Source organism: Cherax quadricarinatus, chromosome 3, assembly GCF_038502225.1.
Source record: "Cherax quadricarinatus isolate ZL_2023a chromosome 3, ASM3850222v1, whole genome shotgun sequence".
In the NCBI taxonomy this organism is placed as follows: domain Eukaryota; kingdom Metazoa; phylum Arthropoda; class Malacostraca; order Decapoda; family Parastacidae; genus Cherax; species Cherax quadricarinatus.
Window position 1 is genome coordinate 69,400,374 of NC_091294.1, and position 12,653 is coordinate 69,413,026.

Here is a 12,653-nt window from a genome sequence, read left to right on the forward strand (position 1 = left end):
TTCTGTTGCTACAATACACTAGACTAACTTTCTCAAGATGCCCTATTATCCCTCATACCATTTTATATCTGTATGGTTATTATTATAAACCTATAAGGGCCATACAGCATATACGTGTATGGTTCTGATATCCCTAAACAAGATATGGTCGAATTTCTCGGTCTTCTGATCTATTACTGAATGTCCAGGAAGCCTCATAATACCTCCCTGAAAGCTGTGCTTGTTACATTATTATTATAATAAAAAAGAAGCGCTAAACCACAAGGGCTATACAGCGCTGCTGTGCTTGTTACAACCACTTGAACCCCCTTAAAACTGGAACCCATCTTTCATGGGGAGACGACAAACTGAGCTAACCCTTCATTCAGCTCTTATCTAAACTGGACTACAGTGACTACCTGTATTCTTCAGCCTTCCCTGCTACTAAAGTTGATCCCATTCGTCATGGGGTTGTTTCTTAGGACTTTTCACTCTTCACCAGTCAAGAACCTATGTACAGAGGTGAATACGCTGTCTTTACATCTTTACAAGATCGACGCAGTATCCATTGTCTCCATTATTTTATCTACTACCATGACCCTTTTAAATGTAGAATGCATTGCCAAATGACCCTTGAGAGTTTAGCACTTAGTTTTGATTATAAAAATAATACATATAAAACTAAAATACTAGGGCTACTTCTTTAATCGTCGCCTGTTTATTATGCCCCTTTCCTCTACATATTCGCACTCTAATGGCTTCCCTTAATTTATCTCCCTTTTACTGTCACCCTGCATCTTACTTTTCTCTTGCTCTTTCGGAAGTTCTGATGATTCATGCTTGCTCCACTCTACTTCCATGTGCAAAAGATCTGTTACTTCCTACAACTTTATGCTCACTCTTTCTTGATCGCTTCTAATCTTTTTCATGTGCTATTGTAGTTTGCAGATACAAAATATCCTAATGGTGTCTGGTATGCAGCTGTTTTTCTTGAAATAATAATTAAGGTCATTCACTATAATTGTGGTTTCTTCAGTCCAATACAGAGAAGAATGGTGGAAGATGAGAAGTTTGAGGTAATCAGTTCCTCAGCTTGGAGTCGATGTGTTCAGTCCATCAGTCTTGAGAAAAATACAGCATATGCTCGGAGATGTGGCTTATATATTGCAGTCAGGTGAGTAGAAGTAGGCGGCAGCAGAACCACTGAACAAATCCACTAGTGTAAGTAGGTCATCCCCGTAGGTTAGGCAAGTGTAGAATTCCCAAGACGTTGCATCTGTCAGACACTGCAACATCTTGGGATCTTGATACAGGAAATTCTTCTAGGCTTGCCTAACCTACAAGCATGACCAGCTACCACTAGTGAATTTGTCCATTGATGACTGCCTCTTGCTTCTACTCACCTGACTGCAGTATATAAGCCACTTTTCCTAGAATATGCTGTACTTTTCTCAAGATTGATGGACTGGACACATCGACTCCAGGCTGAGGGACTGACTGCCTCAAACTTCTCCTCATCGTCCACCATTCTTTTCTATTGAACTGAAAACAATCACTGGCTGGTGAACCATTTCCTCAATAAAGATTCCCAAATATTGCAAAAGTGTCTCATTCTTCATACACATTGTGTTGTCTGCCTTGTCCTTCATAGTTGTTTGGACTCCCACAGTGCATTACAAGCTATCCAGAAAGAACTAAAAGGCACAATACCAAGACTGGATTAATAACCTACACATAAGAGAAAGGAGCTTACGTCTTTGGTAAACGGTCCAGGTTGGACCGAAACGGCGTCGTAAGCTCCTCTCTCCTATGTGTGGGTTATTTGTGTAAGCTATCAAGAAATTTAACTCATCCCATTACTCTCCGTACAGAACTTTGATTATGTTGCATTTCACGTAAAATCAATGAAGTTGTATTATGCTGGATCTCTGGACATGGTGTTCAAGGCAGTGAACAAGCAGACTCGGTTGGTGAGCTATTCTTGATCTGATTTTGTAGTGCTCTTTCAACAACTGGACACGTGCACCTCACTCAGCTATCACATGGAGAAATGACTGGCATTGTAAGAACTGTCCAACATATCTTAATAGATTATCCTGTCTATCAGAGGGCATGTAAAATACACTCCCTAACATCTACACTGAAAGTCCTACCTCTGATACAGACTGACTTTTAATGGAAACCAACCTATTGTGCCAAATTTCAATTCAATTTTGCTCTTGCACTAATCCCCAATTTTGCACACCCCTACCTCCCACTCACTCCTAACGTTTACACATTCTTTTGAACATTCCTCCCTGCAGTTCGTGTTCATGTAGGTTTGCCAAGATGGGTCCTGGCCCGGGTCTTCTCCATGTGGTGAGCCAGCAGTAGCTCCCAAAGTTTGTACAGGTGATGTAAGTCTTGCAGTGCTGTATGATCCTTATGGGTTTAACACTCAGATTATATACCTCTCTATTGTAATAATGTAAAATAATGAATACGTACTTTGAATTTACCACTCCATAACCTATGTCTAGTTTTAAGTAGTGTGTAAGCATTAGGATTAGTCTGCCCAAAATGCTCAGGCATGCTAGTGACTTTCTTGCCAGAAGTGTATTGACATTACAAATCAGTTTACCCTCCAACTGCAGCACCTATCAGGGCTGAGAGATTGATTATCTCGTCTCGCCACTAGATGACGAAACTTCATAATAAAGATCCCTGACATTGCACGTCTTGTTCACAACACTGTGGTGAATAAGACAAACAGACACTTGAAAAACAATAGGTCACAGTATACATGTATGAAGTATGCCTGATAAAGGATTAAAGAAAGCTGAAGTAATGCTATGAAAATCTGCTCAGAATGCTACATTCAGTCACACAAATCTTGAAAAGAAATTGCGCACTGGATCTGAAAAAGTTCAGTGCACCAAATAATTGTTTTTGTAATACCTATTTGGCTCTGACAACATATTTTGCCTAGTACAGTAAAAAGGTTAAAGAACTTATAAATGAAACTATAGATGGATATATTACAATTGTTATTAAGTCATTCCATTTCATAATACACAGATTTTAAACTTCAAAACACTTCACACTTTACAGTCTGCGTAGTTTCATTAAAAATAATTAATTTGACTGCCTAGTTACTGGGCACAATATACAGGGAATAAAAATAACTTTTAAAAACTTGACATGATTGTTTTTCAATAGAAACTGAAGTTCTGTTATACAATTTTTCTAAGCCTTTATCAAATTCAATAAAAAAATTAGAGCAAGACCTTTACTATCAACAAAGAGAGTAGTTGCAGAGGTATGAGGATAGTGTGCGAGTTTCTTCCTACAATAACAATACTCACACCAGTGTCTCTGTGTTGATCACCCTACTATCACATCAAACTTGGAGCTGCTAGATTAAAAAAGTGACACTAACTTTATTCCCCATCCCCACCTGTCTCATCATTCTCATCCGCATCACTTTTCTCCCTTCACTTGAGAGGGTTCTCAATGGTCATCTAAGCAACAGTGCTTAGATGACCATGTATATCTCATCCACAGATTCCTCAACACTAGTGTTGAGGAATCTGTGGATGAGACATACAGATTCCTCAACACTAATCTTGAAGAATCTGTGGATGAAAAAATGTATGAGTATAGACCATGGGGTTCAATGTCCCCATAACCCAGTCCTTGACCAGGTCTCCCCTGAGGAATAGTTAATGAGTGTTGCAGCAAAGAGAAGGCCGGTGACAGTGGAAATGTCATATTGAGATCAATGTGTATGTAGTGTGAATATTATGCAGACTAAAAGTGAAAAAATTAGTTAAGGAATAAGGATAATTCAAAAAAGTGGAAATGGTGATGATTTGGTTTAGTCATTTAGTATGGCAAGAGCGAGACAGGTAGATTAATGGTTAAAACATTCAACAGGCATGTCTGATTGTGTTAGAGAAGAGTTTGCTATGGACTGATAGAAAAATTGTATTATATTGCACTAAAAATTTTGAATTTTTTTATCAAATCTAACTTGATAATGTTGCCCAATGTTTCTAAAATTTGAATATAAATTAGTCGTCTAACTTTAATTATAATTATTTACAACCAATAAAATACAGACATCTTGCAAGATGAAACATGCTGAATAAATCAGCAAGTTCGAGACTTGAAGTTTGACACTATATCTATCTGTATAGATATGTATACAAAGATTTATTTACTTTCATGTGCGTGTGTGTACATATCAAATGTTTGCAGTGAAGGATATAAGTGGTTAGTACCTTGATAAGGAAAAGAATAGGAAAGGAGAGTGATGTGGATAATGATTTAAATGTATGAAGTAGGTGTTAAGTTTTTGAAAGCTGTAGAGTTTTTATGAGAATAGTGAGCCTCGGGTTATGGTATGTAGAAGTGAAGAAAAGTATTTTTCAGTAAAAGTGGACAGAGTTGATTGACGTCACTGTGGTTATTTAATGTCTTTAGTGAATGGGATTGCATTATACGTGAATGGTATGCATGGTCTTAAGAGATACTGAGTCTGATACAGTTAGATATCTTATAGTTGATCTTTGATAATTATATAATGTTTTGGGAAATTTCAGTAGTTATTAACATTTTCTTCCCCTAATGACTCCAGCAATAATTGCAGTATCCTGTACTGCCCATTTATAACCACAAACATCTGCTGCACACACTAGCACTGCATTTGTCAATCCACATAACACTGCCCCCTAATCACTTCTCTCATCACTCAAGAATCTTTCTTCCAACAGTTTCTCATACCTCTAACTAATCATCATATTCTTTAATATTTTCAATTTCACTTATCTTCTACCTTCTGACACCATTTTCCTTGTATGCCACCTTTCTCTTCCTCTAGCTACTGCTAAATACTGATCAGACACTCAAGTCACTCCTCTAAATGCATGTATTTTCATGCACTTATATGCAGCACTTTGTTTTGTTTGAAATGTATACTGCTTATTATAAAACTTCTGTTAAACCCAACTCAATTAGATTTTCCAATGCCATTCTGCCTCTGGCACTCCAAAAAATTTTCTTACTATGCCCTCTACAAGTCTCCCCTGACAGTATTAAGGTCTTCCATAACAACTGTTCTCTCTTTTGGCTCCAAATTTCCTAAACATTCACTTAATATCTTTCAGAATATTTTTTCTCTATACAAACATAACACTTATTATAACTCACTTTTTGCATACCATATTTATTTTACACCAAACAATCCTTGTAATCAATTTTCTTAACATCCATGCTAATGTACATACATCTAAGTAAACTCAAGACTACCTATCTTCAAAACTTAAATCTTTTTCTTCTTGGTATATGTATAAAGAGAGATAATATAACCCGCCTCTTGTGTGCTGCATTCCCATCACCTCTTATGACACATGGTTATAGGGCAATGATTGCAACAACCATCTGTGAAAAAAAAAAAAAAAAATACAGAAATAAGTACTATCAAGAAACACTGGAAAAAATAATTGGAAGGTTTTTGAAAGTTCTCAACCAAGTGGTTTAACTAACTGGCACTCTCATTATAGTTGTGGGACTAGTGTCTAGTAGTCCTTACACACATTGTAATCTCCACCACATTGTGAAATGCCAGTTCACAGTCTTTTTCTGTTTTCAAGATTTTATTATAACAGTCTGGTAAAAGATAAGAAAATGTAGTTCTCTGCATGTGATAGCATAATTATTTAAACGTGAGGTTTCCTGGTAGATGGACCGAGAGTCACTGTCCCGCTGAATAACCCCCCCTTCCCCATCCACCTTCATTAAAATCATGCCCTCAGACTTTTTCTTGTTTTCCAGATACCAGTAGCTGGCACTAAAGCACTCCATACTAGAATAAATGTTGGCATCAGAAAAGTCACACAAGAGATGTTAGCCAATACATGTATATAGAATGAGCTGGAGTATCACTTAGCAGTGTTACGAGACATAAGAGGTGAACATGGTAAGCTTCCTTATGTTAGACAACCATGAAGCTGTATGAAAACTATTAGTCCAGCTATCATTTGCAGTAAACTGAATTTTCATATCTGCTACCATTCTGTTGTAATATATATATGGTATATACATACACAACACGTCTGACATACATAACTCTGTTCAGCGAGTTATATACACAAACACTCAACACGCATATTAATATTTAACTCAATAGTGATCTTGCAGAATGTACCTGAATTATTCCATCACTGAACTTAAAATATTCATCAGTAATTTCATAATCTTAAAGGAATATGAAATTGCTAGAGAAGTAACACTCTTCTATTTACAGCCATAACACAGTAATAATAATAATAATAATAAAAAAAAAAAAAAAAAAAAAAAAAAAAAAAAAAAAAAAACGTGTATCAGTTTCTATTTGTCACAGGATAATTTATATCTGGAGATGCCTTCTTATGTTGCATGAGGCTTGCTTGCTTTTAAGTATCACTTTTCCACAACTTAATAGTTTTATCATTCTCAAGTGCTCCAGATGCGATGATGTTTTGTGTTGGATGACATGCTGTGCATAATACAACATCTGTAAAAACAACAGCATTAAATATTAAAATGGAAAATAAATCTTGACAGCTGATAAATTAGCTAAAACAGTTGGTGTTATGACTGGTTCAAAATGCTTTTGAGTTTGGTATAGCGTACAAGATGCAATCAAGCCGCTCTACAGAGTGGATGAGAAATGTAAGAGACCTGGGAGCAAGCATTTTGAATTCCTATTTTCACAAAAAACAGAGGATTTACTCTATATCTTGGATAATATATAACCAGGAAAAATTATTTATGGCTTACAGCATCCCAATAATTGAATCAGACCTATACAATAATACATAAAACAGACTGGGGGTTGTAGGAAGGCCTTACCTGTCCTCCAAAATATCGACAAAAATCAAATATTTCCGCTACTTTGAGTTCAATTTCAAGTTCCTTCCAAAATAATTTCTGTTTCAGCAATATGTCTTCCATTCTATCAAATGATACCAAGAAACAGCCAATAAAACCATAAAAGCCATCTGAGAAAACACCACAAATTGCTATTTTAAACCACACATACGGCCATAGTTTTGTTTTTCCCATCATACACCACGTTGGGCAGGATTTTTCTTTTATATGGTGCACACTCACTGCACAGACCCATTCTCTCATATCTAGGCCAAAATTTAATGCTCACAGCTTATCTGAATGAGCTGAGCTCATGATGTAGAACTACATGAGGGCCAAGATTTTTTTTTATTAGTGGGTTTATGGTAAACCTAAAATTTTAGAAATTGATCTACTGTATTTTAATTAAGACATCTAGAAAGGGAAGTATATTGTCTCACTCTCTTTTCTTCGATGGTGAACCGTATAGAAGATTCAACAGAATTACCTCAATCTCTTTCAATATACAGTGGACCCCCCCATAACGATTACCTCCGAATGCGACCAATTATGTAAGTGTATTTATGTAAGTGCGTTTGTACGTGTATGTTTGGGGGTCTGAAATGGACTAATCTACTTCACAATATTCCTTATGGGAACAAATTCAGTCAGTACTGGCACCTGAACATACTTCTGGAGTGAAAAAATATCGTTAACCGGGGGTCCACTGTATGTGTAAAAAGTATCCTCTCTATGAGTTAACAAAGTTCAACTCTGAATGAAACAGTCCCATTAACAGCTTGCTCTGCATACTAAAAGGTGGAAACAGTGAATATCTTAATTAGGACACAAAAGATATGCAGGAATGAATATATTAAGTAAGATCTTGGTTTTGATAATATAATACTGAAGTGGTGTTTCCATTGATGTCTTAAGTTGTTACAAAATTCGTAACTTACTCATTCACTTGCTTGAATCAGCAAGATACATGTGCAACACATAGGTATCTTTATTGAGAGGTGTTTTTCTCACCAAGGACTTTATCAGTCTCATCTCAACACGAGAATGGACCCATTTATAAAGTATAGCCAGTGAAAGTAGTAGTGAAGCAGCAGTAGTGTATGTGGTTACATGTGGGTTGGGCCCACTAGTGAAGTAAGTCAGGACCACAACTGGCTCCACTACTAGAATGACCACTAGCTTCCTTGTAGGAAAATAAATGTCTCTACAACTTGATTGTTAATGTAGTAATCCACCTAGTGGGCCTGACCTACTTCCACTATTGAGTCCCAGCCACATGTGACCACATCATACAGTGGTACCCTGAGTTTCGTACAGCCCCCAAATCGAACAATTATGCGAGTGTATTATTGTAAGTGTATTTTTGGGGGTCTGAAACAGACTAATCTAATTTACATTATTCCTTATGGGAACAAATTCATTCGGTAACGGCACTCGAACAGCCTTCTGGAACGAATTATGGCTGAAACTTGGGGTACCACTGTATACTGCTGGACTACTACTATCCTCCTATTGGCTCCACCATAAAAACCCATTTTCATGTCTCTGAAAGCTCCTGATGGACAAAGCATCTCTCAGTAAAGATACCCAGGTGCTGCACATATGCATGTCTTATTCTTTAACTTGTATTACATACCTATGACCTAAAGAATCATTTGACTGCTAACTACTGCTGCTTAGTCTGCCCTCCCTTCTATCTATGGTACTGGGTCTTGTTTATTGTAAATGGATTCAAGTCTTTTGTTGAGCTCACCACAAACTTCACAATCATCTCCTGTGACTGCATTCCCTTCTTTCTTGATATGATTTTTCACCGATTTTTTTTTCATTCAGCATGCCCATGATGTAATTTTGGGTCTGTGTTTTCTTTGGCTGCTTTGCATTTTTCAGCCTGCAGCTTGTTCTTCATGCACGACAATACTAATTTCTAGTTCTACTGCTAGCTTTCCCTGGTCTCTGGCAGATAGTTCTGAACTTTTTTCTCCACTCTCTTCTGTTCCTAGTTTAAGGTCCCTTACACTGTGAGCTGAGTCAAGGGTTGTCGTAGTGCTACTAAACTACTGTACTTCCCAGTGGTCAGGTCCAAGTCTGTCCATTGGTTCTTTATGCTTCTGGCTGAAAAATTTCAGATTCTCCTGGGTAGACTACCTTTTGATTTTGGAGTTCCACAATACTTATGCCAAAAAAGCCTCATTATTTAAAAGCCACCTCATATACATCGGTCTGATTTTCCATCCACTTTTCTGCTTTTTTACTTATACTGTACATACATCAAGTAGCAGAATGTCAACAAAGATTGCTTGTTTTCAGGGAAACTTCATATTAATTTTTTTCTATATTCACCTGAATGGTGATGAAAATACAGTCCTGGCTAGCTGTTTTTTCATCTACTCTTAATTGTGTCATGTCTTGAACTCTTGAACACGTTGCCTTGGATCATTCTGTATTATTGAGAAACAAAGCCTGGCTGCAAGAGTTGAGTTTTTGTCTTGCTACTGGCAGACCAAAGAACAAGCTTGTACTGTTACTTGTAGTGAACACTCCACACAGGTTTAGTGCATCATATAACAATAACAACCTACATTGTGGAGCTAAGTACATTACAGCATTAAGTATCCTGCTCCTCACTTTTGGATCAGTATATGGTATCCCAATTTACATTACCAGGCTTGAAATTACCTATTATCACAGCAATGGTTGGGTTGGCTGACTTTACAATGTTTTTTGTTAGATTAAATTTATCATAGCTGCATTGTGTCATATTTCTGGCTGGGGATTATAACTGACAATAGGAAGGATTTTGCAACTTTCACTAGCATTTAAGTCATGTACTCCCAGCAGATTTTTCAGAAATGCATCACTACACTGATCAAATGTAAATACGTAATACATATATAAAAAATATAATAATTACCTGAGTGTCCTTCTAATTTTTGAACAATTTCTTTGGTTTGAAGATTCCAGATGTAAATAAAATTGTCTTCAGATCCTGATACAATCCACTGAAAAGTGAAGAAAACCACCATTAACAGCCTGCATAAGTTGAACATTAAATATTATATACTAGATACAGTCTAAGAGGAGTGAATAATAAAGTTGTGCTATATCTATATATATTTGTGTTTGGTATTACTAAATTTAAAAAGAGAAACTTTTGTTTTCCTTTTTGGGCCACCCTGCCTAGGTGGGATACAGCCAGTTTGTTGAAAGAAGATGATTTGTGTTTGGTGTTGTACTCACTCTGGGAACTCCATTGCCTTCAATAACTGGTTGTAGCCACAATATTTACATGGTTTAAAGGTTTAAACATGCAACAAAGTGAACTTAACACTTGTTAAATATTTCCCTAGGCTTTTATTTTGCAGTGAGAAACAAACATGACAAATGCATGAGGTGATGCGAGTCGAATTTTAATTACCATGCGTAAACAGCAGGCATGTGTGTGTGTTAGATAGGAGAGAATGGAGACAAATGGTTTTGGGGACCTCAAGAGCTGCTGGAGTGTCAGCAGGGTAATACTTTGTGAAGGGATTCAGGGAAACCAGTTAGCCAAACTTGAGTCCTGGAGGTGGGAAGTACAATGCCTGCACTTTAAAGGATATTTATTGTTTAGAGTGACATCTAAACTGTAGTCTCTGTGTGCCTCTGGCAAGACAGTTATAGTGTAAATGATGGTGAAAGTATTTCTTTTTTGGGTCACCCTGCCTAGGTGGAAGATGGCCAGTGTGTTAAAAAAAAATGCAAACAGGAGAGAAGAAAAATAAAAGACCAAAGCATTTAGCAAAATCAAATGGGAAAACAGTTGATTAGGGAAGTGTAGCACATATTCAAGTGGTGGTGGTGTGTAGCTGAAATAAGGGAGTACACTTGTAGCATATAATCAAGTGGTGGTAATGTCTAGGAAGTTAGGAAGCACACTTGTAGCACATCATTAACCATATTTCACTGTCATGACCCCCAAAATTAAAAATATTGACTGTGTACCAATTAAAAAAATTGAAATGGTAGAGAAACTTTTTCTGGTGGTAATGACACTAAAAATACAAAATCTGATGGCAAACTTACGGAAATTATATAGGTGCAAATTTTGTGGTCTAAGTACAATTTATGTATTGGTGATTTTGCCCAACTTTGAGTCCTATTTTAAGCCAATTGCAATGCTCAAACTGATCCAATACCTAGCTATTTTCTTACAATACTTTCCGATCTATTGACTAAGCACAAGAAGTCCCTAATTTGGCCAGTTGTGGACAAAATTATATAAAAAAAAAAAAAAAAAAAAAAAAATAGTGATGGTGTTTTCAAAACGAATCTAAAATAAACTCTGTAAACGTTTCTACCATTACACACAAAAAAAGTAAGGTTTTTACCCTGTTTTTTTTTGAAAAATTAAACATAACCAAGAATGACTCGTCACGGTTTAGGGTGTCCCAATAACTGAAGATCTTGTAAGCTTCTCCTCTCCTATGTGTGGGTTATTTGTGTATACTTCCACTACTTCAAGCTACTTTCCTTCTGAAACTGGCAGAAGGGAAGTAGCTACTATGTCTTCTATTCTATCAAATGATAACAAGAAAGGGAAAATTAAAATATAAAAACTACCCTAGAACACACCTCAAAGTCACAATTTTAAACCAAACACAAGGTCAGAGATTTATTTTTCCCATCATGCACTGCATGAGGCAAGATTTTTTTTTATGATGTGCAAGCCCGCCACAAAAACCCACTCTCATGTCTAGGTCAATATTTATTACTCAGTATATCTGAGGGAGTTGCATCCAAAACACACATCTACCTGAGTGACACTGGTGTCAATGATGTAGACCTTTGTGGGAGACAGTGCAAAGGTTAAAGAGTGTTGGTATCAAGCCAAAGCAAGGAAGTACACTTGTAGTACATCAAGTGGTGGTGGTGTCTAGCCAAAGGAAGTACACTTGTGGTTTCTAGTCATAGTAAGGAAGTACACTAGGGAGGTGCTAATCTATACTGTTTATCCTGAAGCACTTTCCATGGGTCACTGGCCAAATGCTTTACCAAAATAAACATCTCCCTCAGAGGTCACATGATCTTCCACCCAATGTGGTTCCTGCTCCTAAACAACCAATCTATGCTTGACCTACAAAGACCTCAATAGAGACAAGTCAGTTACTGAAAAGATTAGTGATTAGAACCATGCAATTTCATCATCTGAAGTAAAGAAAATCCACCCAAATCTGCTCAAATATAAGTTGGAGAGGATCACATCCCACATGCTACAGTATCACCTCCCGATTCCCTTGAGGCACAGTTGTAAAACCTTAGTTATCAAAGGCCATGACAACCAAGAGGCTGGATTTGTGTGATAAATACAAACACTGAGGTTCAGAGAAGTGGAGAAAGGTGATGTTTAGTGATGAAGCTAACTTCAGGTGCATCCAAGGTATGTCAGGGTGAGTTTGTCACCCTTATGGTAGCAACAAGCGAAATCCCAAGTATGCCTGTAAGATGCTTCTGGGGGTCAACCCCCCACCTCCCTGGTGGTCCAGTCCCAGACCAGGCCTCCGGGGGAATCAAGACCTGGTCAACCAGGATGTTACTACTGGCCTCACATAGTCAAATGTACAAACCACAGCCTGGTTGGTCAGTCACTGATCTGATGAACTTGTCCAGTTCCCCCTTTGAAGACAGCAAGGGATTTGTAGGTAATTCCTCTTATCCACAGCGGGAGAGCACTGAAGAGTCAGGAACTCCAGAACTGGAGAAAAGTGTTAAACACTCAGACAATATGGTGTGGTGTACTTTCA

At 37.3% G+C, this 12,653-nt stretch overlaps 1 protein-coding gene across 5 annotated transcripts in view; it reads right to left on the bottom strand.

Moving 5' to 3' along the window:
• Nucleotides 1-2,988: 2,988 nt before the first annotated feature.
• Nucleotides 2,989-12,653, bottom strand: part of wds (WD repeat-containing protein wds) — a 51,953-nt gene continuing 42,288 nt past the window's right edge. For 4 of the 5 annotated variants that reach the window (XM_070092195.1, XM_053800593.2, XM_053800580.2 and 1 more), the window contains 2 exons: nt 9,785-9,872; nt 2,989-6,514 (listed from right to left, as the gene is read on the bottom strand). In XM_070092195.1, the coding sequence (XP_069948296.1) occupies nt 6,414-6,514; nt 9,785-9,872 (189 nt within the window). In that variant the 3' untranslated portion in view covers nt 2,989-6,413. Of the gene's footprint in view, nt 6,515-9,784; nt 9,873-12,653 lie in introns of those variants that run through there. The other variant, XR_008409709.2, reaches the window with a different exon arrangement.